Below are 24,870 nucleotides of genomic sequence, written 5' to 3'. Positions count from 1 at the left end.
ACACCTTTTATGGAAAATCAGTTTAGCTAGACTGCTCTAACATTACTCTATTTCAAAAGGAAACATGCCAACATTACTATTATGGTCATTAAGCAGCCTAAGAAATTTTTATTTTGGACTATTTTTGTGTATGTGTCATCCTAAACACCACACGTTTTCCAGTAATATCTTCGGAGTTTACAAAAGCAATCCTTAAGCCTACACTTTCCTCAAAAAATGTTCTCTCTCTCTGCTATGGGCTTCCTTTTGTAAGGAAAAGAATAGTAAAAATTAATGATAACAATGGCGAAGCTCACTGCCTATGCTGCCAAAATCAACAAGCAGTATTTTACTCTTCATAGTTTCCTGTGGGCAGGGGAAGTCACATTCCTTTATGGGTTTATCCGTTTCATCCAATGCATGAATATCCTGATGAGAAAAGAGGCAGAATGGCACTGAATATGCACTCTAGGAAAAGGAAAAGAGAAGGCTTGTCTTGTTTGTGGACATCTGGTTGGCCACTGCAGCAAAAAGGATGCTGGACTAGGTACAGACTTGTTGGCCTGGTAGGTTCCTGCAGATTATTCCATGCATTTGGCAATGGCATAATCAGCCTACCCTTCCTTCTACACAGCATTGTATCACTCTCTTCAGGCACTGGTCTGAACACATAAGGGTTAAAAGAGTAGTGAGATGCAGGGATGCACATAGGCTACACTCCCTTTGTCTCGAGGTCCCTCTCAGATTATTATGCATTGAGCACTAAAACCTGTGCAGGTCCTGTCTGTTCCTTTAAAGACACTAAATATGTGAAGGTCATATGAGTGTGTGTGAAAAGGCCCTGAATATCTGAAAAGGGCTAATATGAAGATTTATTCTGCATTTGTTTTTCTTCTGTTTTCTTCTTCTTCTGCTTCTATATGGCAGAAATCTGCAGGTGAAACCACATGAGAGAACCACTGGTTGTTCCCCCAGCATGCATTTCTGAAGTCACTCCATCAATTGTGCTTTGATACTCTAGATTTACAGCCATTCTGTTTACAACCCTTTCTGTTCATACAAAAGCATTAATAATTCTCATTGTCTGCTGTCTCAGAACAAAAAACACAGCCCCATATAGAAAGTGGAGCTTCAAAGAAGTGAAAAGGCAAGGGAACTCATCAGTGGTATTTTCACATATTGCTCATCAGGATGCTATAGAATGGGAATAATGCACATATTGTCCAGCACTATGAAGAATCTGCATTTTATAAAGTGGTTTTGTAAACTAAAAACAAAATCCACTATGCCAACTAAACTATACAGACTTTGACATTTCAATGATATTTATAATTTACATTAATTCTGATTAAATATCTTGATTCAAGAATATTATGGTCATAGTCTGATTTTTTTAAAAGGGAAAACATCTGTTTCAGATTTTCAAGGCATATATAAAAAGCAAAGTCAAGTTAAGGAATTTGTCCTTCAAACAAAATCTAGACACCAAGTTAGCAGTAAACAAATAAACAAAAAAATGACTGAAAACAGTTTCTAAAGCAGCACAGCAACAAGTACTAAATTTTACATGTTTTCATCATTTGAAGGAAAACAAATGTACATCGATTACAAAATCAGCATAATCTTTGGTACCAAATGTAAGGGCACCTGCTTGTTAACAATATCATCTTCATAACAAAAATCTTGCCTTAAAGACAGCTCAAAACATCAGATTGTTTAAAAGTGCTAACTTGCAATTTAGCTTCTCTTAAGTTTGTACTTTAGGCCAGACTAAATGTTACGATAAACACACTTTCAGGAAAATAAGTATGTTTAAACTTACTTCTGTTTTGAAGAAAAAGCAACTTTGGGATCTGGAACACACACCTATATCAGGACAGTAAGTAGCCTGTGGAAAATTCCTTGCCCTTCCTGCGATTTGTCTCCCAAAGATAAAAATGTACACTCTATACAAGTTTGTACACACCATGTATTTCGTATGGCGTTTTCCTAAATACATTCAGGAGCCATCAGCAGCTGGAGAGAAGAGGTTAGCAGAAAAATTACCGTATTTTTTGCTCTATAAGACTCACTTTTTCACTCCTAAAAAGTAAGGGGAAATGTGTGTGTGTCTTACGGAGCGAATGCAGGCTGCGCAGCTATCACAGAAGCCAGAACAGCAAGAGGGATTGCTGCTTTCACTGCGCAGCGATCCCTCTTGCTGTTCCGGCTTCTGAGATTCAGAATATTTTTTTTTCTTGTTTTACTCCTCCAAAAACTAGGTGCGTCTTGTGGTCTGGTGCATCTTATAGAGCGAAAAATACGGTAGTTTGGAGCCCCGATGTGGAATGTGTCACCAGTCCAGATTGTGACTACACAGCTGCTTTTTGTTCAGAAGTTTGAGCACACTTTTGTCGTGTGTTTATTGTAACATGCAGTTCACCCTAAAAGAAGCACCTAAAAGCAGTTGGGAGATCCTAAGCTTTTTTCAACAAGCTATACCATCCAGAACAACCTAGTGAGATGACCCTCCCCACTCCCATTTCCCATACACGTCCCGACATCACCTCCATCAGCTGAACATGTTCCTAGCAGTGGCTGGTGCTGAGATATGGGGCTGTGGGGGCAAAACCTGATGACTGGCTCTATGTGTTACAGCAGCAGCAAGTTGTCATGTGGAGGCAACTTCAGCTGTGATGCGTAAGCTGAGCAATAAGATGCAATGAAGATTTTGTTTAAAAAATAAGATCTTCTAAGACCACTTCTTGAAGATTACTTAAAATGTTCATAGTATTATCTTGTCAAAATCCCTTAAGGGCCTCCAATACCCAAACACCATAGAAAATGAATGACAATTTTAAAAACAGGGAGGAAAAAGAAAAAGGTTATAATACAAAGCCAGGGACGGCCCCGGCTGAAGGTATTTTGCTTGATGTTGGTGATGTTATCCACTGCTCTGCCAATTCCGCCTTGATTGTTGCTGCCAAATGCAAAGTATTTCCTTCAGGGCAGACCCCACCTCTTGGGTATTTCGTTACACGCTGCCAGACTTTGTGTTGGCAAATGAGCAGTAAATGGACTATTTGCTTCTTTAACAGGTGATGAATGCATTGTTGGATCTTGTAAACACTACTGATTTTATACATTCAAGCTTTGCTCTTAGAGAAAGTGGCACTTACTCGAACCATTGCACTAAAGATTTAGCACTTCAACAGGTAAAAATGTTCGCTGGTATGGGAGTTCTGGTCCACTTCCTTGTTCTCCAATGGCTTGGTACAGCGCACAGGGATAAATCCACTGTTTTGATCCCACTGCTCTTCCATAAAATCTGCATGGCGAAGCCCAGATCCGGCACTTCTCCTAGTCCTCGACTTGTGCTTTATTGCTGCGCACACCGCCCCGTTGTCAATTTAAGTGCTCCTCTGTTATGCAACATACTTAAAGTTTTAAACTCTAATGGCATCCTATGTGGGCTGGCATTAGAAAAAAATCGATACTTTAAGTCATCATAATAATGATATTTGACCGGCTTGCCATTTATATCCTTCGGGAAGGGCCAGAATCCATAGAGATGAATTTCGTCGCAGAACCTCGTAGCAAGTGTGTACATGAGGAGTCCTGTGCTAGGTCGCTTGATGAAAACCTTGTTGGTCAGCCAATAACTGTAAGGGAAGTGAAAAACAAGAGATGCACATTTGATTATTCGGATATCTTGCTTCCACTTCAGCATGCACAACTCTCTCTCTCTCTCTCAAATAAAATAAATAAAATTATAACAACACTGAATGCATTTTGATAATTACAAATGTTGTAATCACCATGGAGATGAAAGTCCCATCCTATTTCTGTGGCCCATCCCATCCTATTTCTGCATTAATCTGATTTTTAATTTTAAAAAAATAATTAAACCTATTAATGATGTATTGTTAAACATAGTTCCTTTTAGGAAACACGCTTGCAAATGTGTTTTCTATTAGAGTAAACTTTGTGTTGTTGTTTTTAAAAAGGAGCATTTTGATACAGTTTTTGAGCTGAGAACTGCATTGGAACATTTGAGAAGTGAGAAAGCTGGTAGATAACAAAAGTTCAATCCAAATAGTAGCTGAGGAGGTGCAGAACAGGTCAATTCATATTGAAATCTAGAAAGACTGAATTACTCACACATCACTAGTGGAAAAGTCCAGGAGGAGTATACGCTTTGCAGGTACACAGTTCAAGTATAAAGGCCACTTACCTCCCAAGCATATTACTATTTTAGCTTCTTCGTTGATTGGCATTCTATTTCTTTTCCTGGGGGTGAGGCATAACACCTCCATATTTTTCTCCCACACGCACAACCCAACAAACCATCAGAATCAATTATGACTATACAGTGGTACCTCGGGTTACAGACGCTTCAGGTTACAGACTCTGCTAACCCAGAAATAATACTTCTGGTTAAGAACTTTGCTTCAGGATGAGAACAGAAATTGCGCGGGAGCGGTGGTGGGAGGCCCCATTAGCTAAAGTGGTACCTCAGGTTAAGAACAGTTTCAGGTTAGGAACGGACCTCCGGAACGAATTAAGTTCTTAACCTGAGGTACCACTGTACATCTTGCTAAGTATGGATATGAGATCAACAGAGCAACTGGGCTAACTTACAATATCAGCAACAGTTTGTACCCAACGGTTGCATGAGCTGAAGATACCTTGTCGTTTTGTCCCTTGCAGTCCTGTGTGGCCCTGAAAACATTCTTCCCAGAGCTGCAGGACCTTCCTGAACAAGCTGTGTGGCAGAGGCCTGCAGTGTGGAGGGGGAATTGCCCATAATCAGGTGCAGAAATGTTGCACCAGTAAAGCGGGCACTTGTGATACAATATATGCCTTGTGCATTATTGCGATCATCATCATTATTTGGGTGAATGGTATTTTCAAAGCAGTGAGTAAACACAGAGATTGAATTTGAGCCTTCTGTTGCTCAGCGGAGGAAAAGTGGAGGGGCAGAAAGAATCTGGAGTGAGCCTCCTTCCAGCTCAAGTGACCAGCTGACAGTGGCAACTGTCAATCAGGTGCTGTGTATGTATGCGATGAACCAGTTGCGACTTTTGAGATATGTGACTGGCTCTAGCATCTCTTTATAGCAACCATGCCTCCAGCCCCAAATTGAATCAGAACCACCTTGTGGGAATTCCTTGCAGATGACCACAGTACAACAACAGTCAGGTTGTCTATTCACAGCAGTGACCAGAGGAGGAATGATGGCTAGAAACACCAGGGTGCGTCTGCAGCAGCACAACTAGATGTCTTCATCTGCCCCAACTGCAACAAAACATGTCTCTTCCACAGGGCCGGATTTAGGTTTGATGAGGCCCTAAGCTACTGAAGGTAATAGAGTCCTTTATATGTCCAGCTGTCCTTTGTCAACAACCAATTGTCATTTTTGTGTGTGTTGAACGTATGCTATATGGTAATTTACGGACCTAATAGGTTCATACACAACACAAAACACTGTAAGCTCCAACAATTTGACTTCATCCCAAAGCTGTACCCCTCCATTGTCTCCCAAGACAGACCAAAGCCAACTGGGTGAAGAAGGGTGTTAACCCTTCCCCCACTGTTTTCATGTGCAAATAATTTCTCCTCCTACTCATTTTGGAGAAATGTACAGTCATACCTCATGTTATGTTTGCTTCATGATATGTTTTTTCAGGTTGCGTCCCATGGTGACCCGGAAGTACTGGAAAGGGTTACTTCTGGGTTTCACCATTCGTGCATGAGCAGATGCACAAAATGATGTCACGCGCATGTGCAGAAGCGGCGAGTCACAACCCACGTGTGCACAGACGCGCCACTGTGAGTTGTGTTCTGCTTATGTTGCGAATGGGCCTCTGGAACGAATCCTGTTCACAGCCAGAGGTACCACTGTATGTGGATGCAATATGGGTTCCCCAATAAGGCAAATAGCAGCTTGGGGGAAGAGGGGCATAAAGATGGCAAGGAGATTGGATTTACCCACCCATCCTGTTGTGCTGCAATGCAGTCCATCATTACCCTCCACCATGCTACTTAGAAAAACAACAACTCTTAAGGGAAGGGTGATCAGTTCACAAATCTGTAATTCCTTGCATAGTTTAGAATGATCAGTCCAGAACTCAGAACCAGCCTTTTGCTCATGCCATTCCCACTCTATGAAGGCTTAAGCACATGGAAATGTATTTGTGCAAAATAGAAACGATCAAACAGGATTATCTCTTTTGTTAATGCTGCGCCTCAGCCCTTCTCTGGTTTTCAGCAAAATCTCCTTCTGAATATAGCTGAATTTAGCAACAATTTTTTTTTTTTTTAAATCTGTTTTGCCAGGCTTAGCTTTGGCTGTCATCAGTCACATGTTGGGCAGGTTTTTCCCCCTCTTTCAAAGCCTACATTAGTTGTGATTTGAAACCTCTAAAAAGCAAATGTTGAAGCAACAGTAGCAGACCTGGGGAGGGGATGGAATATGTGAAGCATTTGCTAATTTTAGAGTTATTTTCTTGTCTGTTAAGAGGGGGAGGAGGGAGGGAGAATCCTGACTCGCAGCAAATCCTTCAGTAGATAATTAAGGGCCACTTTTCTGGTATGCTATGAATAAACCTAAAAGAAATGTAGTCTGAAAACAGACACTGAGCCAAAACACTTGTCTTACCGAAGTTTGATTTTTATTCAAGCTTCTTACCATTTCACAAGTTCAACCAGGAGCTCTTTTGTTGTTGTTAGAAGCAGAATATGAGACACATAAAGCTATACATATTTTGGTTCCAGACTAGGCTCTGGATGCTTCCAGCCAGGAATTTATTCTGCAATCTCAGCAGCTCATGTATACAGGTTTTGTGGCATCATCGTCATCAAAATGCCAGGCACAACTCTTTTTTTAATCCGGATTTTCCCTTACTGTGAAAAATCCAATTTGTAAAAAAAAGGAAAATCTATTATGTTGCCATAGTCACTGCTGGTGTGGGAAGTCATTACTGGGGGGGGGAGCCCCCACCTCATTTTGGGGGCAGGATATGTGTGTGGCGATGTTTTGAGGGGTGTTCTCTAGAACTGTCCCCTACTCCCACTTGTTCACCATCAAATCACAGCCTATCCATTTGGTTTAGTTAGCCCCCAATACTAAATGATGTGAGTGTGACTCCGAATTGTGTATTTGACACCTACTTCCACCGATTGCTGCAATGTAATGGCACCTCCGAATTTCAACAACCCAGTTCAAAGGAGGATTTCCACACAGTAAATGTGGGTAACTGATGGTTGCCTCAAGGTCTGTAATCACAGTACATACACTGGCCTTAAAAAAGTTATTATATGGGGGTTTTCTGGAAGACTAATTTTGTCGCCCCCCGTTTTTGTGGGGGGAAATGTGTGATTGTCTTTCAACTGTTATGGGGTCCTTCAAGGTATTCTTGGGGACTTTTATACTGCCTCTCTGCTCCCCCAAAATTAAACAGCAGATAAATATAGCCAGATATCAAGCGTGTACAAAACCTCCATAGAAATGGGTCTTGAAGGGCCAAAACTTCAAGCCTCCGCTTTGTCCATTGTGAAAAATGATACCTACGAGGTGGTAATAGTTGCCTGTTTCTGGTGATCTTTTTTTTTTTTTTTAAAGTACACATGCACAGGTACAGAAATAACATGTGCATTGGTACCTTGGTTCCCAAACGGTTTAGTTGATGAACAAATAGGCTCCCGAATGCCGCAAACCCAGAAGTAAGTGCTCTGGTTTGTTCCGGCTGTTGGCATTGTTTCCGGGGCCAATCAGCCAATCAGAAGCTGCACCTTGGTTTTCGAAGGTTTTGCAAGTCGAATGGACTTTCAGAACGGATTGAGTTCGAGAACTGTATACATGTCCAGAATGGGAGAAGGTGGAGGAGCAACAAAGTAACAGAGTAAAGACAAACAGTCAAGCTCCCCCTACTGGTGCGGATGGCAAACAGCAAAATAGCAGTGAACGCCAAGGAATGAGAAGAATGGACTGTGTGGATGCAAACACACCAGTTGTACACATGGGGGGGGGGGGGAAATAGATCTGAACAACCCATTTGCTATATAAAGCTCATGTCAGGAAGTGCTCCTCCAACACTGGGAGGAAACTCTGTTGGCAATTGTTCCTTGGTCCTACTAAAAGAGTTGAATAAAAGCACAGCGGCAGAAATAATGAAATAACAGTTGCATATATTTGAGACATTGTCACTTCGCCACTGTGTGCAGAAACACTACAAGTGTTAGAGAAATAGATTGCAGGCTTCTATAAATGTCCTGCTTGGACAGACGTTCTGATCATCATGTGCCTATAGTACAGAGCTCCTTCTTTGGCTGTGGGGATGGAACAATGGTCCCTCTTTCAACAGGCATTGTGTAGGGCAGGAGAACCTCATGCCAGCACTGGCTGCCCACTGTACTGAACCTGCATTCAACCCTGAGCAAGGAAATAAAGAGGAAATAAAGAGCAGCAAGGAAATGGAACTCTGGATCCCAAGCCAGGCATTCAATTCTCAAGCAGAAGTTGCTTTGGGAAAGATCAGCTTTAGCCAGCAGAAACTAGAATCTTGTGATGGCTGTAGTTTTTTTTTGTAACATGAACAGTCTCAGCTTTCCAGGAATGCAGTAGAATATGTTTCTATGGCTCAAATAATCCTGGCATTCATATCACAGGGAAAGAAGAAATAACCCAACCTCATTTTGCATTGTAGTCAAGCAATTTACAAAAGTGGAGTTGGTCCCATGGAGCTGAAGCAACTTTAAAATGAAAGGTGAAGATGGCACACTCACACACACTGTCCCATATACAGAAGTTTGGATTTATCAGCTGGAACTTGGTATCAGCTTCCTTCTACATGAATCTCATAGAGCATCTGGGATTTGCCAGATGCACTGCCCTGCCTTGGGCTAGCTTCCTTGGTTAGGCTGGTGCCAATGCCCAGTTTTCTTTGCTTGGACCCATGCCTAGAGTGAACATCTGCTGAGTTTTTTATCCTGGACTAGATTTCTAGTGCCTACTGCAAATTCAGATTTACTATGCTGGCATATGCTTAGCACAACCAGTTCCATGTTTTATTGGGTGCTTGCGAAAGAAAATCCTTGTCAGTAGGTCCTCCTAGACAACATTTTGCCCACAGAGCTTCCAAAAACAAGACAATGCCTTTGAGAATGGACAAAATGTTTTTTCGTTTGCTTAAAAAAGTTATAGGACTGCCAAGTGCCAACCAGCACCAACCCAATAACCTAGCAATAAATCCTGGCTCATGGTGTCCACATGGGGAGACACAAAGAGCTAACTGGAGAAAGTATAGAGTGGAAGAAAGTGAGGCTGAGAAAGTCTCTCTCTTTGGCTACCATCAGCCTTATGGCTCAGCTTCAGGATTTTCCAAGTGGCAGCTGCTTCTAGAAACACCTTGTTCTTGTCAGGGAGTGGTGGTTGCAGCTCGGGGCGGCCTGCCCCTGGGCCGAAGCAGCCTTCTGGGCCCTGCACAGCTGGCAGATGATGTCATTTCCTCCTTGGCTGCGGGGGCTGTCAGAGCCCACCCATGGCTTGAGCCAATTGTTGGTGGGCCAAGGGAGTGTGGCCTGGGAAGCAGACCAGAGGGGAGACTTCCCCCCTCTGTTTTCAGTCTTTTCTACAACTCCTGGTTGTGGGTGATTTTTAATAACTATGAAGAAATATCGGTTTGATTATTTTTTTAAAAAAATTATGAATTGTTATTTGGGACATCATTGAAATGCCCTTATGAGATCAGAAATGTGTTGCCATTGAAATGTGCATTGTTCATGTTTATTTACTGGTGTAACTGACCATTTATCTTGTATATTGTGAGCTGCCATGAACACAATTTCCTTATAAAAAGGGGGTGAGACTTTTAGGGCTTGCGCAAGGGGACTTTCCTTTCTTCTCCTACTCTTTGTAGTCCTTCATGCCTCCTCAAAGGTGCTCTGGAAGGTGCCCCAACCCTCCAGGGCAGATTTGTGGCTGCATGGGAAGGAGAGAATGGAAATGTGTTCCACAAATGGAATGGTATTCAACTAAAACAGACTTAGAACAGACCCACTGAAATTGATGGGTCTAATGTAATCACATTCACTCATTAAAATATATGAGTGGGTGGCACACATGATGAACGAAATTTGCATTTTCTTGAAATGAATGCAGATGCATGCTGGCTCATCGCATCTGCTGCCTGCTTGGTTCACACTACCCTTTTCTCCACTTGACTATGTACCTGTATACACAACTGCGTGAAGAAATTCAGTAGTTTTAGTTGACCCTTGGAAAATAAGAGGGGAAATGAACAAACAAAAGACACATTTCCCACATTCTGCACAAGTCTTGATGTGGTGATATTAAGCCAAAAGGCAGAACCAAAAATAACGGCTGGGTACTTTATAAATGAGAAAGGAGCTCAGGCTCAATCTCAATTTCTATAAATCTAGGACACCTTGAAATTCACAGTGAAATTTTGCAGCTTCTAACCATCTCAGAGAGAATCCAAGTGCATCCAAGTAACAAAAATGACTTGAGGCATTTAACCTGCAGTTTAGAACTTAAATCCCTTTCCAGAAGCTGAATTTGTAATTAATCAGTCAATAACACATCTCATCCCAGTAAATCCCTGGCTTCCAGTTTCTGCTTAAATGATTTTAAAACTGACCTGTGGGTTTATTTGGCTTCTATAATTTGTTCCTAGATCATGCAACTGAACCGGTTAGTGAACAGCATTGCTGCCTAAGAGATCAGTCAAATCTGATTATTGGAAAATTGCTTAACCAGAAAAGTAATTGTTTGATTAATAGTCTGCTTGCACTGTTTCTGTCCTATGGGTGAGTAAATTCAGGTAATTCTTGGTCATTAAGAAATCCTGACATGGCAGTGTTTCTTTGAAGACACAGATTCTACTTATAGAAATCCTTCCCACTACAATTACCAAGACAATGACCCAACAGGAATTGGGGGTTGGGAGGGGGAAAGAAACAGTTTGAGGCCTCAGTGGACATAAATTTTAACAGGCATGGAGCAAGCACTTTAGAATTATCTGATAAAATGTCCCATTTAAAATCTCCTGTGCATGTGATCCAACAATTGTTTTATCTGCACATTAGCTACTGACATGCACACACACAAGAGGCTGTCCACCATGCAGTTCCCAGTCCTTGCTGACCATCTGTTAACAAGATGCATGAGAGTATATCTGGATCAGAACAATCTGGATTGTGTTGGGGAGGGAAGTAAAGGGCGCACGTTATGCATGCCTTTAAATGGCTCCACAGCTGTTCATTACACATGTGTCATTTTCTCATAATGAAAGCAGTATTTTTGGAGCAGATCCTTTGAGAAAAATGATGGAAATGGTGTCATCTGTGAAAACTATGATTAGTAACAAAACTAAGTTTTCCAAGTCTTAAACATGGACACCACGTTGAATCCATCTGTGTAAATGCAGTGGTGTGAAGGAGGAAGTGGGGCCACCTCACTTGCAATAACTTGCAGGTCCACCTCAAGCAGATCTACTCTAGGCCCGCCATTTTTTTGCCAGTTGTTATTGCCCATATGGCTGATATGATGAAGGATCAGGTTGGTGTGGTTGAAGCCATTGTGAGCTGTCTTCTATCTGTGAAACTTAGGGGAAACATAGCCACTTGTACACAAAGAGCTTTCCTTGTTGGTTGGCAACCACCATAAACATAGCCCACCTCGTACATCCTTGGATTACTGTACAAGCTGGGGAATGTCGGGGCATTATTGGAAGGCACTGGGTCTGGTCCCTGCCTTAAACATAAGACTATCAAGGAACAAAAGGAAGAATATAAACATAATAAATAAAAAAGAAAATTATCAGGAAAAGATAAAACAATCCAGCCTATTCATACAAAATAAGTAACAGCATTTGCTCAGCAATGATTTCACACTGATCTCACACCATTTCTATTTTTCTGGGTCTGGCAGTTTGAAGACCCTGATAACACATCAATTCATCAATCACCACAGAATGTACTTGTCATTTTGTCACAATTTGTTAATCTATTCAATGGACCTCAAGTAGTGCATTAAGTAATATAATTGACATCTGTCACTGCACAAGCCTCATTTTGTCTTTGATCTCATTTTCCCCAGGGGGAAAGATGTTTTTGGAAGAGTTTTCTTTATGTTATCCAAAGCTTGCTTACTCAAGATTAAGAGTGATATCCAACAAAGTTTTACTCAGAGCAGACCCTCTGAAATTAATAGACCTAACTTAGTCATGTTCATTTATTTCAGTGGGTCTATTCTAGGTAAGCAGTGGGTCTATTCTAGGGTTTGAAACTGCGGGAGGCAGTGGAAGACAGGAGTGCCTGGCGTGCTCTGGTCCATGGGGTCACAAAGAGTCGGACACGACTAAACGACTAAACAACAACAATTCTAGGTAAAGTTTAGTTCAGTGTTTCTCAAACTCGGGTCATCAGCTGTTGGACTAAAACTCCCATTATCCCTATCTAGCAGTACCAGTGGTCATGGTTGATGGGAGTTGTAGTCCAACAACAACTGGAGACCCAGGTTGAAGAAGCACTGGCTTTAGTTGAATACAACCCCTTGTCCCCTTAACTTCAAGTAAGTGTGCTCAGGATTGCACTGAAGGAATTTGTAGTGTTGCAGGCATGTCAAAGCAGGCATTCCTTCCACTTCAGGACTATTCTGCTGGCTAACAATGGAGGACTGGCAACCACAGCTTACTGCTGCTCAGGCCTAGTGGAGATTTGTATCACCTTATCCCTTCACCAACAATAAACACTGGGAAAGTTAGGGTTCCTGCTGCTGATCCAAAGACATGGCAGAATTATCTCACCTTTGAAGAAGATGCCTGTTGCAGCACTATTTGAGTCACTACTCTGAGCCAGCCTCCTTTTAATAACACTGCCCAAAAGTAACCTTTTGAGGCCTTAAGGCTTCCTTATGTGCCTCCAATTTTAAAGCCTGTTTGAGCAATCAGAAGTTTATGAAAATAACTGACACAAACCAACAATACACAATGAAAATACGTACTTCTCTTACAGGAGGAATTCACATTCCCATTGTCAACTTCACTTACATTCTGACATGAGTCTAAGGTGATTCTTTAAAAGGTGAGATAGTTTGCCAAACTGCTACACACCACCGCAGGGCCAAGGGTGGGCGGCCGGAAAGATTCTCTGTCCTGTGTTTAAGCACTGGGAAGCAAATCACTCAGCACCATGCAGGTGCATAGATGCTCACTTGGTAGGTGTCCTTGCTGATGTCAAGGAAAGTAAAGGACTTCTTCCAGAGATGCTAAGTACCTGTCTCTACTCTGTCCTCTGAGCACTTATGGTAAGTGCAGAAATTCTCATCTGGCTTTAATTGTCTCAAAGTGCTGGCTTGAGATCCCAATTAAGGAAACTTCTCAATGTTGCACATGCCTTCACTGAATGCAACTTGTGTATTTTTGCATATAAATAACACGTGAACAATACAAAGGAAGAAACAGACTCCGCTGTGCCATACAGAATATCCGGAACCAGAAGAAGGGAATGAATAAGCTGCGATCCACCATTATTGTGCCCAACACTATATGCAAGAATAAGGTAAAAACCTAACTTATAATGACCCCGGAGCAGCCCCACCAAACGGAGTGGGATCTATTTCCCAGAATAGGACTGTAAGGAAGACAAGGTTAAATATGCAGCCTGGACTATTTATCATCTGAAGTCTTATTCTTAGGAACTGATAGCACCGATTTATCCAGAGCATAGAAGATTGAAAATATCAGGCTCTAATGCCACAGGGTTGCTGAATGCGCCACATGTTGATGTTATTTCTGGGAAACACAAATGTCTCAGCGTGTCAAACAACTGCCATATGATATTTAAAAGAAGATGAAAAAGATACCAACAGTCCTCTACTAGTTCCAGCATCTCAAAAGGATGCCAAATTCATGTAAATTGAACTGATGCTGTGCCTTCAATATATACAAATCTGTGTATATAACCATATGATCCATATATGATCAAGTAATCATTATGTACAACTTAGCAAAGGTAAAGGTACCCCTGACCGTTAGGTCCAGTCGTGGACTACTCTAGGGTTATAGCGCTCATCTCGCTCTATAGGCCAAGGGAGCCGGCATTTGTCTGCAGACAGATTCCAGGTCATGTGGCCAGCATGACTAAGCCACTTCTGGCAAACCAGAGCAACACACGGAAACGCCATTTATCTTCCTGCTGGAGCGGTACCTATTTATCTACTTGCACTTTGGCACGCTTTCGAACTGCTAGGTGGGCAGGAGCTGGGACCGAGCAATGGGAGCTCACCCCGTCACGGGGATTCAAACTGCCGACCTTCTGATCGGCAAGCCCTAGGCTGTGTGGTTTAGACCACACACCAACCACCAACCACAACTTAGAACTGATGTATAATAGATGCCCATTTTATATGCAAACAGTTTGTTTTATGAAAAAAATTAGGTACTCCACCTCAGACTTGACTATGGTTGACTCTAGAATTTTGTATCAGTCTTTATCAAATCTTCAGAAATATAAGCAAGCCGATCATTCATTATCTAAGGGGAGAACTGAACTTGGTTGATGCGGTGGCACTGTGGTCTAAACCACTGAGCCTAGGGTTTGCCGATCAGAAGGTCAGCAGTTTGAATCCCCGTGACGGGGTGAGCTCCCGTTGCTCGGTCCTAGCTCCTGCCCACCTAGCAGTTCGAAAGCGTGCCAAAGTGCAAGTAGATAAATAGGTACCGCTCCAGCAGGAAGGTAAATGGCGTTTCCGTGTGTTGCTCTGGTTTGCCAGAAGTGGCTTAGTCATGCTGGTCACATGACCCAGAAGCTGTCTGTGGACAAACGGCGGCTCCCTCAGCCAATAAAGTGAGATAAGCGCCGCAACCCCAAAATCGTCCATGACTTGACCTAACGGTCAGGAGTACCTTTACCTTTTACCTCTCTCTGTAATGCATGCTGTGACATCACCACTTGTTCTATATCACTGCCTGCTTTTGCCTGGGGGTATGGAAAAGCATGTAAAATCACACCACAGAGTGCCTAAATATTTTGAAGAGGAAGGCAGATAACTCAGTTTGAGCACTCATGTTTCAAGCGTAATGCCTAGTTCCTCCCTAAAATGACAAATGAACCCATAATATTCCTCTGGACAGAAAAGATTAATGGGAAAGAATGCATTATCAATACAGCCTGCAGCAGTTAACAGGGAAGCAAGGAAGATGCAAACAAATACCAAGGAGAAAGTTTAGACACTTTTCTTCCCCTTAAAGAAAAAATATCCTGAGTCCAAGCTCTGTTGGTGAGATTTCATATGCAAAACACCGAATGACTGATGTGAATTTGAATTATGTTAGATGGGTGCTGGTGAAGTAAAATAGATATTGCTCACACTGCCATTATTGACTAGATTTGTTCTGACTAATCTAGAGCAATGCTTTGCAATATGATTCACCTTAAGGACTATTCAGATACTGCAAAATCTGGCATGGCACATGAGACAAGAGAAAATTTTGAGCTGTGCTGAGGTTTTGACCGATTTTTTTCCTCCTAGCAATTAGCATGGGGAAGTCCTAAACATACATCACCCTAAAAAGAGGGGAATATAAATTTGTTAGAAATTCTCTAAATTGCGTTTACCTGTTTTAATGTTTTAATGTGGGCGAGATGGGTGAATTTTTGTGTGTGTGTGTGTTATATCTGGCTCTGCAGATGCACCAGAAGCTCATACTTTCTGGAACGCATTCCTCACAAGAGGATCTGTGGAAAAGTGGAAAAGCTTCCCTTGGTAGCAATGCAAAGATATTTGTTTAAGTTTAAAACAGGAGGTAAGGAATCCTAAAATTTAAGAGTAAGCACAGTCCTTTGTGTAGCCAAAATAGCACCATCTACACATAACAGGCAGCTATGAGCAGGTTTGGGGAAGCAGCCAATTTTAGAGAAATGCTAGTTAAATATTGAATGCCCAGAATGTACATTTATGCAACATAATCCAGAGAGACAATGCATAGCGTGTTCTCACTAGCAGAGAGCACGTGTTGCGGTTGGGGAACAGGCCACCATCATGACTAGGCAAATTTGGTGGGAACCCAAGCCTGTAAAGGGTTAAATGGGTTGCTGGGGATTTTTGAGTGTTGCCAATTCGGAGGAGGGGTCAGAGTCTATAAATATAGGAGACAGACGAGAGGACGTCCTCTTGGCCGTTTTGCATCGGATCACCTGCCCCCCTCCCTTTTTATAGGGTGGTTCTTGGGTTCAATTGACCTTGCTATGCCTGTCATGGGGTTGTTCGCCTTTGAGCGGGGGCCTGGTAGGAATTTTGCCATCTGGCTGATTGGCTGGTGCCATTTGGTTTTTGCCTACTGCGTAGCAAATCGTCACAACTTGTAAGGTTGGCGGTTAGGCATTGGTTAAATTGGTGCTTGGAGGGGTAAGGTGCCTATCCCTCCAAATGATGCGAAAGGGAATTCCATTAAAGGAATCCAGGGGCTTGCCATTCTTTCGTCCTTGTCCGTGGTGCCGGGCTTGGGCCGCGCAAGCCCCACCGGAACATGAGGGTGAGAGGTGTTGGACTGATTCCCAGCCTCATTTCTCTCCCAATACTTGTTTCCCACGCTGGCTTCCGGTGGTGCCCGGAAGTGCCAGCTCTGTCCTTGGGGGGCAAGGACAGATAGTCATAACCAATGCCTAAGCAACCACTCACATTTTTTGTATTTGAATAAAGTTGTGGCCAAAAATTATGCCAAAAACCTTAAACAAAAATTAACGTGTGATGTGTGAATTTTTGGGGGGTGGCACTGTGGGACTCAACACGCAACATGCCACACCATTTCTGATTCAAGAAGTAGACATTCCTGAAACATAACTTTCCACCTTATTACACTGAAGTCCCATGCTTGCATTGTTACTTCCTATTTAACAACTGACATGTAAGAGTCAGATTAGATGTTATTGGCAGTTGTAGATGAGGAACATGTAGATTGGTCAGCTGTGTATTGGAAGGGTAAATAAATTTAAGGAACTGTGGGGGAGATGCTTGTAAAAGCAAATATTCACAGTCATAAGAAATCAGCTCAGCACAACAGTATTTAAGGAGTGTCAAAACATAGAAGGTCTACCATGGACTTTCTAGCAACCCCCAACCCATGTAAACCTGGTCCTCTTCAGAGAATTATGTTTGATGAGAAATGTTGAACAATCAATCAATCAATCAATCAATATGGGGTCCAAATAACCGTGATACTAGTCCTGTGTGATCAATGGCACTATGGGCTTGCATTTCTCTTAACAGCAGCACTTATGTCACATGGCGAATCACTTTTGAACCAAAGGTGACTTTCAAAAGTTATTTGTGACGTGCCATGCAGATCTCTTCAATAGGAAAAAAAAAAATCAATGCCTAAAGCAGCTTTTGGATCCCAGCCTAAGTATATTTCAAATATTGCAGAAGGTTTTATAAACCAGTGCATTCCTTAAAAGCTGATTCATCCTTTCCTCAAATCTCTCCCCAAATCCCACTTTTGTTGTGAATCGGTTGGCACAGCCCCTCCCTCTCCAGTTCCCATGCCCTACTATAACTAAGCCTAAGCACATGCAGTTGAAATAAACACATCTGCTTTCTGCTGTTTATCCATGCCTCCCTTTCTTGTTTATTTCTGCTTCTTTTGTTTTCTCTTTGTTAAATTATAGCAGGGGCGGGAAACCTTTTTCAGTACATGAGCCACATTCCCCCCCCCCCCCGGGCAACTTTCTGGGCACTTGTCAGTGGTGCCAGAGGCAACAGTGTGCAGAGCCATGAATATAACTTTGACCTTTGTACAGTAGACGGGTTTCTGCACACAATCACAGACCCCTCCCCACCCTCTATCTAAGCAAGCAAGGATAATTGTCAGAATTCAAGGAAACATTCCAGCCAGCCAATGATGCTCAAGGAGGACATGAAGCAAAGTGAAAGGTGTGGCGAGGAGAAAGACAGTGTGTTCAGGGAGGGAGTGTGGCCAGACAGAGATGCCTGAAGGTTTGGATCTGGCCACGGGCCTGAGGTTCCCCTGGTTTCTAGATTGTTAGGCCCTGACTGCAGGTTCCATTCTTGTAAAACAACAATGCACAGTCATGGTACAATATAAAGCAGTGTTTCCTAAACTTGGGTCTCCAGCTGTTTTTGGACTACAACTCCCATCATCCCTAGCTAGCAAGACCAGTGGTCAGGGATGATGGGAAGTGTAGTCCAGAAACAGCTGGAAACCCAAGTTTGATAAACACAGATAAAAAAGAAGGAGAATAATCAACATACCCATACTTGCTGTTTTCAAAATGACCCCAAAGTGATTTTTGTTGAAAGTAGCAATTTGTGAGTAGCAGAAGCAGTTTAGCTAGATATACAAATAACTATCCACACAATGAAACTGTCTATACATCTGCAATTTGATTGTGTTTAGACATGCGGAAGAGCTCTGTGTGCCTGGAATTTGCTCCCGTGTTGTTGTTTTTAACCAGCTTCTCAGTACAGTGGTACCTCGGGTTACAGGTGCTTCAGGTTACAGACGCTTCAGGTTACAGACTCCGCTAACCCAGAAATAGTACCTCAGGTTAAGAACTTTGCTTCAGTATGAGAACAGAAATCGCGTGGCGGCGGCATGGCGGCAACAGGAGGCCCCATTAGCTAAAGTGGTACCTCAGGTTAAGAACGGTTTCAGGTTAAGAACGGACCTCTGGAACGAATTAAGTTCTTAACCCGAGGTACCACTGTATCGTATCTGGAGTTACTGGCTTGGTGGACCCAGTTCCAAAAAGTCCAACACCACACACTCCATATATGCAGCTCACTATCATGGTCTTTGGTTCAGGTCCAGATAATGTGTCACCCAAGTGACGGTTTCAGCAGCCAGTGTGTGCCAAACTGCACCATATGAATGTGTCAGTATAATCTCAACATATGAGCATTAGCTAAAGAGCATTCTCAAGTAGGTAACATAAAATAAGACAAACAGCTGTTTTATGCAAGGTAAAAACACACTGTAATAAAGGGAGATAAGAGTCAAACATTCAATCTTCCTTTAATGACAAGTTCCACTCGGTGAATCAATACTACCTCCTCCTCCTCCTTCCCACTTTGACCTCAGTCAATGCTAAGTGTTTCTGCTAAATATTGCAGGAACAACAAGATTCCTGTTTGTAAAGCAGATATTGAATGAAAAGGCCATTAGTATGGCCTTTAATTTTATGTCCCCTGTTCTCCTACAGAACAAGAAGCTTCAGCTACTGCAGCTTTACAGCCAATTAGAACATGTAGCACAATCCTATGTCTGCTTAGGAGGAAGTCAGTCCTTACTAGAAAGTAAACCCATTTGGAATCAATGGGTTTATTTTTGAATAAGTGTGCTCAGCAGAGCTGGGCCAAGGTATTTTGCTGCAAGTCAGTATGGTATTTCTCTCTGTTCCACATGACTAAGGCAACTGGACTGGCAGCTGAATCTTAACTGAACACTGGCGGTTAGGTATGGGCCAATCAATTTCAGTTTCTCAGTTTCCCACCCTTAAATTCAGATTTCCACATTTCCACTTCAGTTTGCAATCTTTTTTAGAGGGAACCGCACCCCCCCCAAGTCCTAATGAAAACGTGGCAGCATTTAATGCAGATTTCTCCTAATATACTCATTTTTGTATGCAGTTTTGTCTAATATGCACAAATGTGCAAAACAATTTCCCCTTATATAATGCATTTTATATGTTATTTCATTTTTTTAAAAAAACACAAATTTGATATAGGTCATTTTCACTAATATATGCATTCATATGCACTCTTTAATATATGCATTTTTGTACACATTACATAGCTGAAGAATACCGCATTGCAATATTCAGAGAAGAGCACATTTCAAAAGAAAGCTGTGCTTCAGAAAATGTAAATTAGGCAGATTTGTCTATAAATGCACACTGATTTGAATTTCACCCTTATTCCTCCTTGTGGTTGTGTAATGTAAGCAAGTCACATAAAGTCAGCTAGATACTTTCTTCTTGGTATTTATTTATATTGCTGTACTGCGATACACTGGATTTTAGTTTTGTTTACTGGGTTCTTCTTTGTGAGGAAGAGCATGTTAGCAATAATTCAAAATAAATAAATACCAAGATAAATGAGCTGTGTTGTAAGACAATCATATGTATGGACAATTCTAAGTTCTCCACTAACACGTGAATGTTCCTTTTTATTCTAGTGACATAGCACAATACTAACTCCACTTAATTCACTGTTAGGACAAGATTTCAATTTTCATGGTTCCTTCTGAAATTATTTTTAGATACATGTACCTTAAGGTTGCCTTCTAGTATGCATGAACATGTCATTTCACAATGGTTAGATGTGCCTCTATTTCTCTGCCAAGCACTAAGAGTCATCAGTTATGCCTTTTAGACAGCAATCTAATAGCAATTAAGAGATGAGTTGTGAAACAGTTCAGCAATGATCTACACCAATCATTTTCACACTTTCTAGCGTAATGGACAGGAGACAAAAATAGACTTATTCCTATCCCAGAAATTTCTTCTCCAGCATATTGTTTCACTTAGTTTAAAACTACTTTTGTAAACTCTTGCTGGCTTAGGAGCTTGCCTGGTAATCTTTGCTTCAACAAACAAAACAATGCTGTATTGTTTTTAACACTTAATTGGGAGCCGCCCTGAGTGGCTGGGGAAACTCAGCCAGATGGGCAGGGTATAAATAATAAATTATTATTATTATTGTTATTATTATTATTATTATTATTATTATTAATGACTGGAGTGTTGTTAATGATCTTGCAGAGATATTAAGAGGGGAAAGTGAGAATAGAAGTTGAAATAATTTTGATTCGAGCAGACTCATTCACTCTGGTTGACTCACGCTGCAACCTCTGACCTAGAAACCTACTGTACTTTTTACTGCTGAACTCTCAGCCCAGCAGTTTAAAATATGATTCGACTTCTATTCATCTGAATTTTGTCTGCTCTAGTCTTATTTCCAGAAAGAGTCAAGAAAGGCTTCAGGCAGAAGAAGCTTGGTTAAGTTTCTGGAAGCTCTTTGTTTCTAAAAGGCTGAAATGTAAGCAGAAGCTTACCAGGTGGAGTAGAGCTCCAGTGTTACATTCCTGGCAGGTGGATTGTTGTGGATCATCAGGAAGGTTCACATTGCTCAATAATATAATCAGGAAATATTAGGTTATAGGACTATAGGTCATATCCTGTAACTTAAATAATCTAGTGTTAAAGAATGCTTACAGGAGACCCTTTTAGGTCAGACATAAAACTAGCAAAGCTCATATTCGAGCCAGTTAAGACAATATATGTCAGGATGGTTTTGACACCTGCCCCCTCATATCACCTTGGCTTTTTCCCTTCCTTTGGGGCAATCTCAGAGGTAATCTGGGAAAGACTTTTTAAAGAAAGGCTTACTCTTTAAGAATGGATGGTGCTGTGGTCTAAACCACAGAGCCTAGGGCTTGCCGATCAGAAGGTTGGCAGTTCGAATCCCCGCAACGGGGTGAGCTCCCGTTGCTCGGTCCCTGCTCCTGCCCACCTAGCAGTTCGAAAGCATGTTAAAGTGCAAGTAGATAAATAGTTATCGCTCCGGCGGGAAGGTCAACGGCGTTTCCATGCGCTGCTCTGGTTCACCAGAAGCGGCTTAGTCATGCTGGCCACATGACCCGGAAAAACTGTCTGCGGACAAACATTGGCTCCCTCGGCCTACAGAGCGAGATGAGCGCCGCAACCCCAGAGTCGTCCACGACTGGACCTAATGGTCAGGGGTACCTTTACCTTTACCTTACTCTTTAAGAATGCTTAAAAAGCTGTTGAAATGTGTTTCCACTATTACACCTACCACTAATGCATTTTTTAAAATATATGTTCTATGCCCTCATTTCATATCTTGTTTCCCTGTAAATATGGTCCAATGTTTTAAAGCAAACTACACTTTTATAAAGTCCCTTCTCTCAAGTGATTTGATTCATATTAGTACAGCTGTACTTTCTTTATTGGTAATTCCGCACGCAATACTTGAGAGTGTGAGAATTTGCTTGTAAAAAGAACATTGCAACAGTATGTTCAGGGATCCAGTTCTACATAGACTTGTCTGCTTAATGGCCCATGGAAATCTAGATTGTCAGGTTGCATGAGCGTATTCTAAGATATACAGTGAGCATGTGGAATGCACAGACAGGAGCTTCTTCCCCAGCTTGCAAAGAACAAAAATGTTCTCAAGAACTCAGCCAATGAGTCTGAGTTCAGCCAATGAGTCAGCCAATGCTTATTCCAAGGAACCTCAGGGTTCCCCCAAACACGGTATGAAAACTGCATGACAAAGAGTGTAATTTATGTGTCATGTCAAGTAACTGTCATATGGCAAGACAAAGCATTTATGTATACTCAGTACACTTCAGGATGTGTGAGACCAAAAGCATCAATAGCTATGGAGACACTGCTACATGTTGTTTCATAGCTGACGACAGGAAAGTACCAGAGGCATATGTGTTACTTGGCTGTTGGATTACAACCTTTATGTTACAATGTACTACTATATATATATATATATATATGCTTTCGTAGATTTTCACGGGTACAGGAATGCAGGTTTTGGTGTCCTCGGGTGTCTTCCCGTGTAAAAGTTGGGGTGTCTAGGCGACGTTTCGACGAGGTCTCACTCGTCATCTTCAGGCTGGTGCTTTCGGCTTCTTGTTCTTGTGCTTTCGGCTCTGTTCCAGTAACAAGAAGCCGAAAGCACCAGCCTGAAGATGACGAGTGAGACCTCGTCGAAACGTCGCCTAGACACCCCAACTTTTACACGGGAAGACACCCGAGGACACCAAAACCTGCATATATATATATATATATATATATATATATATATATATATATATAACATTGTGAACACCGAAAGGAACTAAATATCTGGACACATAAAATGGCAACAAAACAAACCGAGAGACAATAAATATGTTTGCGATCATCATGACAAAGTTATTAACTGGTGGGTGTGTGACAAAGATGCACATATGTCTACGTAAATGTTTGTTTCAGCATGGTAGCAGGCCAAAATTAAATACATTTTAATAGGTTAAATTTTAAATTCATATGACCACTTTTCTTATCTATATGGGGGGGGGGAGGCAGACAAATGTTTCCCCCCACTCTCGTAGGTATTTCCCTCTCCTTAGTTGTGTCAGCAGCACTACTGAAGCATCTGACTGAATGAGCAACATCCGACAGACCTTAAGGGCACGATAAATCACTCTGACTTGCATCCCCAGGACAAAAATAAAGTGTTCTTATTTTTCAAGAAAGAAAGAGGTTGAAATGTGAAATAAATGGGATATGCACAAGAGCACAACTGCATTTCTGCACATCTCTCATTATTTTAGCTGCTTTGCGGTGGACTGTTCCCTAAATAAATCCCTGGTACAAGGATGGTTTCATTTATTCAGTCATTTTAAAAACAACAACACTGGGTTGTAGCCAACACTGTCCTGTCATCCTCATAAGGACTTTTCCACATTTCACCTTTCTCCTGCAGTCCTCTATGCCACCTCTCATGACATTCTAGAGGGCACCCCAACTCTCTAGACCAGGGTTTTTATGGGGGTGTAAGGGAATCAGCAAAAATTGTATCCCTCCCCCTTCCATTTTTGGGAATCCTCAACTGGATCAATGAGCTGTCCACAAATGGATGGACAGCAATGGATATCATTCCCTAAAAATAAATGGAGGACTTCAACAATGTAATTACACTGTATCTCAGTCTCATCACTCAAAATACTGGTCCATGTAAGCACATCTCAGAAGAAGATGGTGGAGAGACAGACTCACAGAGGAAACATATGTCCACCCTTTGCCCCTGAACCCCTTTGACAGAATGGGCAGGAGAGATACTATTTGGAAGCTGAGAGGTAGAGAAAGATGAGACCATTGGGGAAACCTAATGCCTTTCATTTGGCAGAGAGCTACTCTCTCCATGGAAATTTCCTTGCTTTCATTTGCTTTGGGGAGTTATCAGTGCCTTTGCAACATCCGTCATTGCAAATGTATGTGCCCTCTTTAAAAAGATAACCTTCTGTCAAGATGCGGGCATAAAATTTGGCAGCCTTAAAAAAGTAGTATTTTTTCCCCAATTAAAAACAAAACAAAAACCTGGTTGTTACTAATTCCCCCAACACCTTTGCTTTCCGTATTTACCTGAAACTTGCCTATTCTTATTAAAAATAAATATTTCAAGCATTGTAAAGACCTATGAAATTAAATGACACAAGCTGAAAAAAATTAGCAAGGAGCAGCTCTTAAATTATTTCTCCACATACACAAAAAACATTTTTCTTTGGAGAATATGGCAATTAGGATTAAGGACTCAGGAATAGCATTGTAAATAATAAGAGTGTGGAAACACTCCCCCCCCCCCCAACAAAAGTGGAACGCCTTACATTGGCTATTCATCTGTAACTATGGCGCCTTAGCAACATAATTTCTTTCCCTCCCCTTTCCCTACAGAATGCATTAATTACAATGCTGAAACAGAATTATTTTTCATCATATATTTCAGAAAGAAGCACATTATCAAGCATTTTATAGGGCAGTCTCAGCAACAACAGCATCCTCATTATTACATTTATATCCCACCTTTCCTGCAGGGAACTCCAGGTACCATACATGGTTCTACCTCTCTGAGGTCAGCCTGAGATATCATGACTGCCCCAAGGTCACTCAGTGACCTTCAGGGCTGGGTAAGGATTTTAACCCTGGTCTGACACTCTTAACAAATACACAATACTGAGGGCATGTGTACCTCAGCCCAATTTCAATAAATATTTTGCAGATTTCCCCTACACTTTTTTGTTTCCTACATTTTTTGGTTTTAATTGAGATGACTGGAAGAGAAACAGGTTT

The 24,870-nt window shown here is 41.7% G+C and overlaps 1 protein-coding gene across 1 annotated transcript in view; it reads right to left on the bottom strand.

The window, feature by feature from the left end:
* Positions 1-3,337: 3,337 nt before the first annotated feature.
* ST8SIA4 (ST8 alpha-N-acetyl-neuraminide alpha-2,8-sialyltransferase 4) overlaps positions 3,338-24,870 on the bottom strand; it is a gene marked incomplete at its 3' end in the record, with an annotated part of 87,468 nt that continues 65,935 nt past the window's right edge. The window contains exon 5 of the mRNA XM_081880555.1: positions 3,338-3,620. Coding sequence (XP_081736681.1) covers positions 3,338-3,620 — 283 coding nt within the window. The remainder of the gene's footprint in view (positions 3,621-24,870) is intronic.

Source organism: Podarcis erhardii (genome assembly GCF_964252035.2).
Source record: "Podarcis erhardii genome assembly, chromosome: 11".
Lineage (NCBI taxonomy): Eukaryota > Metazoa > Chordata > Lepidosauria > Squamata > Lacertidae > Podarcis > Podarcis erhardii.
This window is presented reverse-complemented; position numbering and strand designations above follow the sequence as displayed.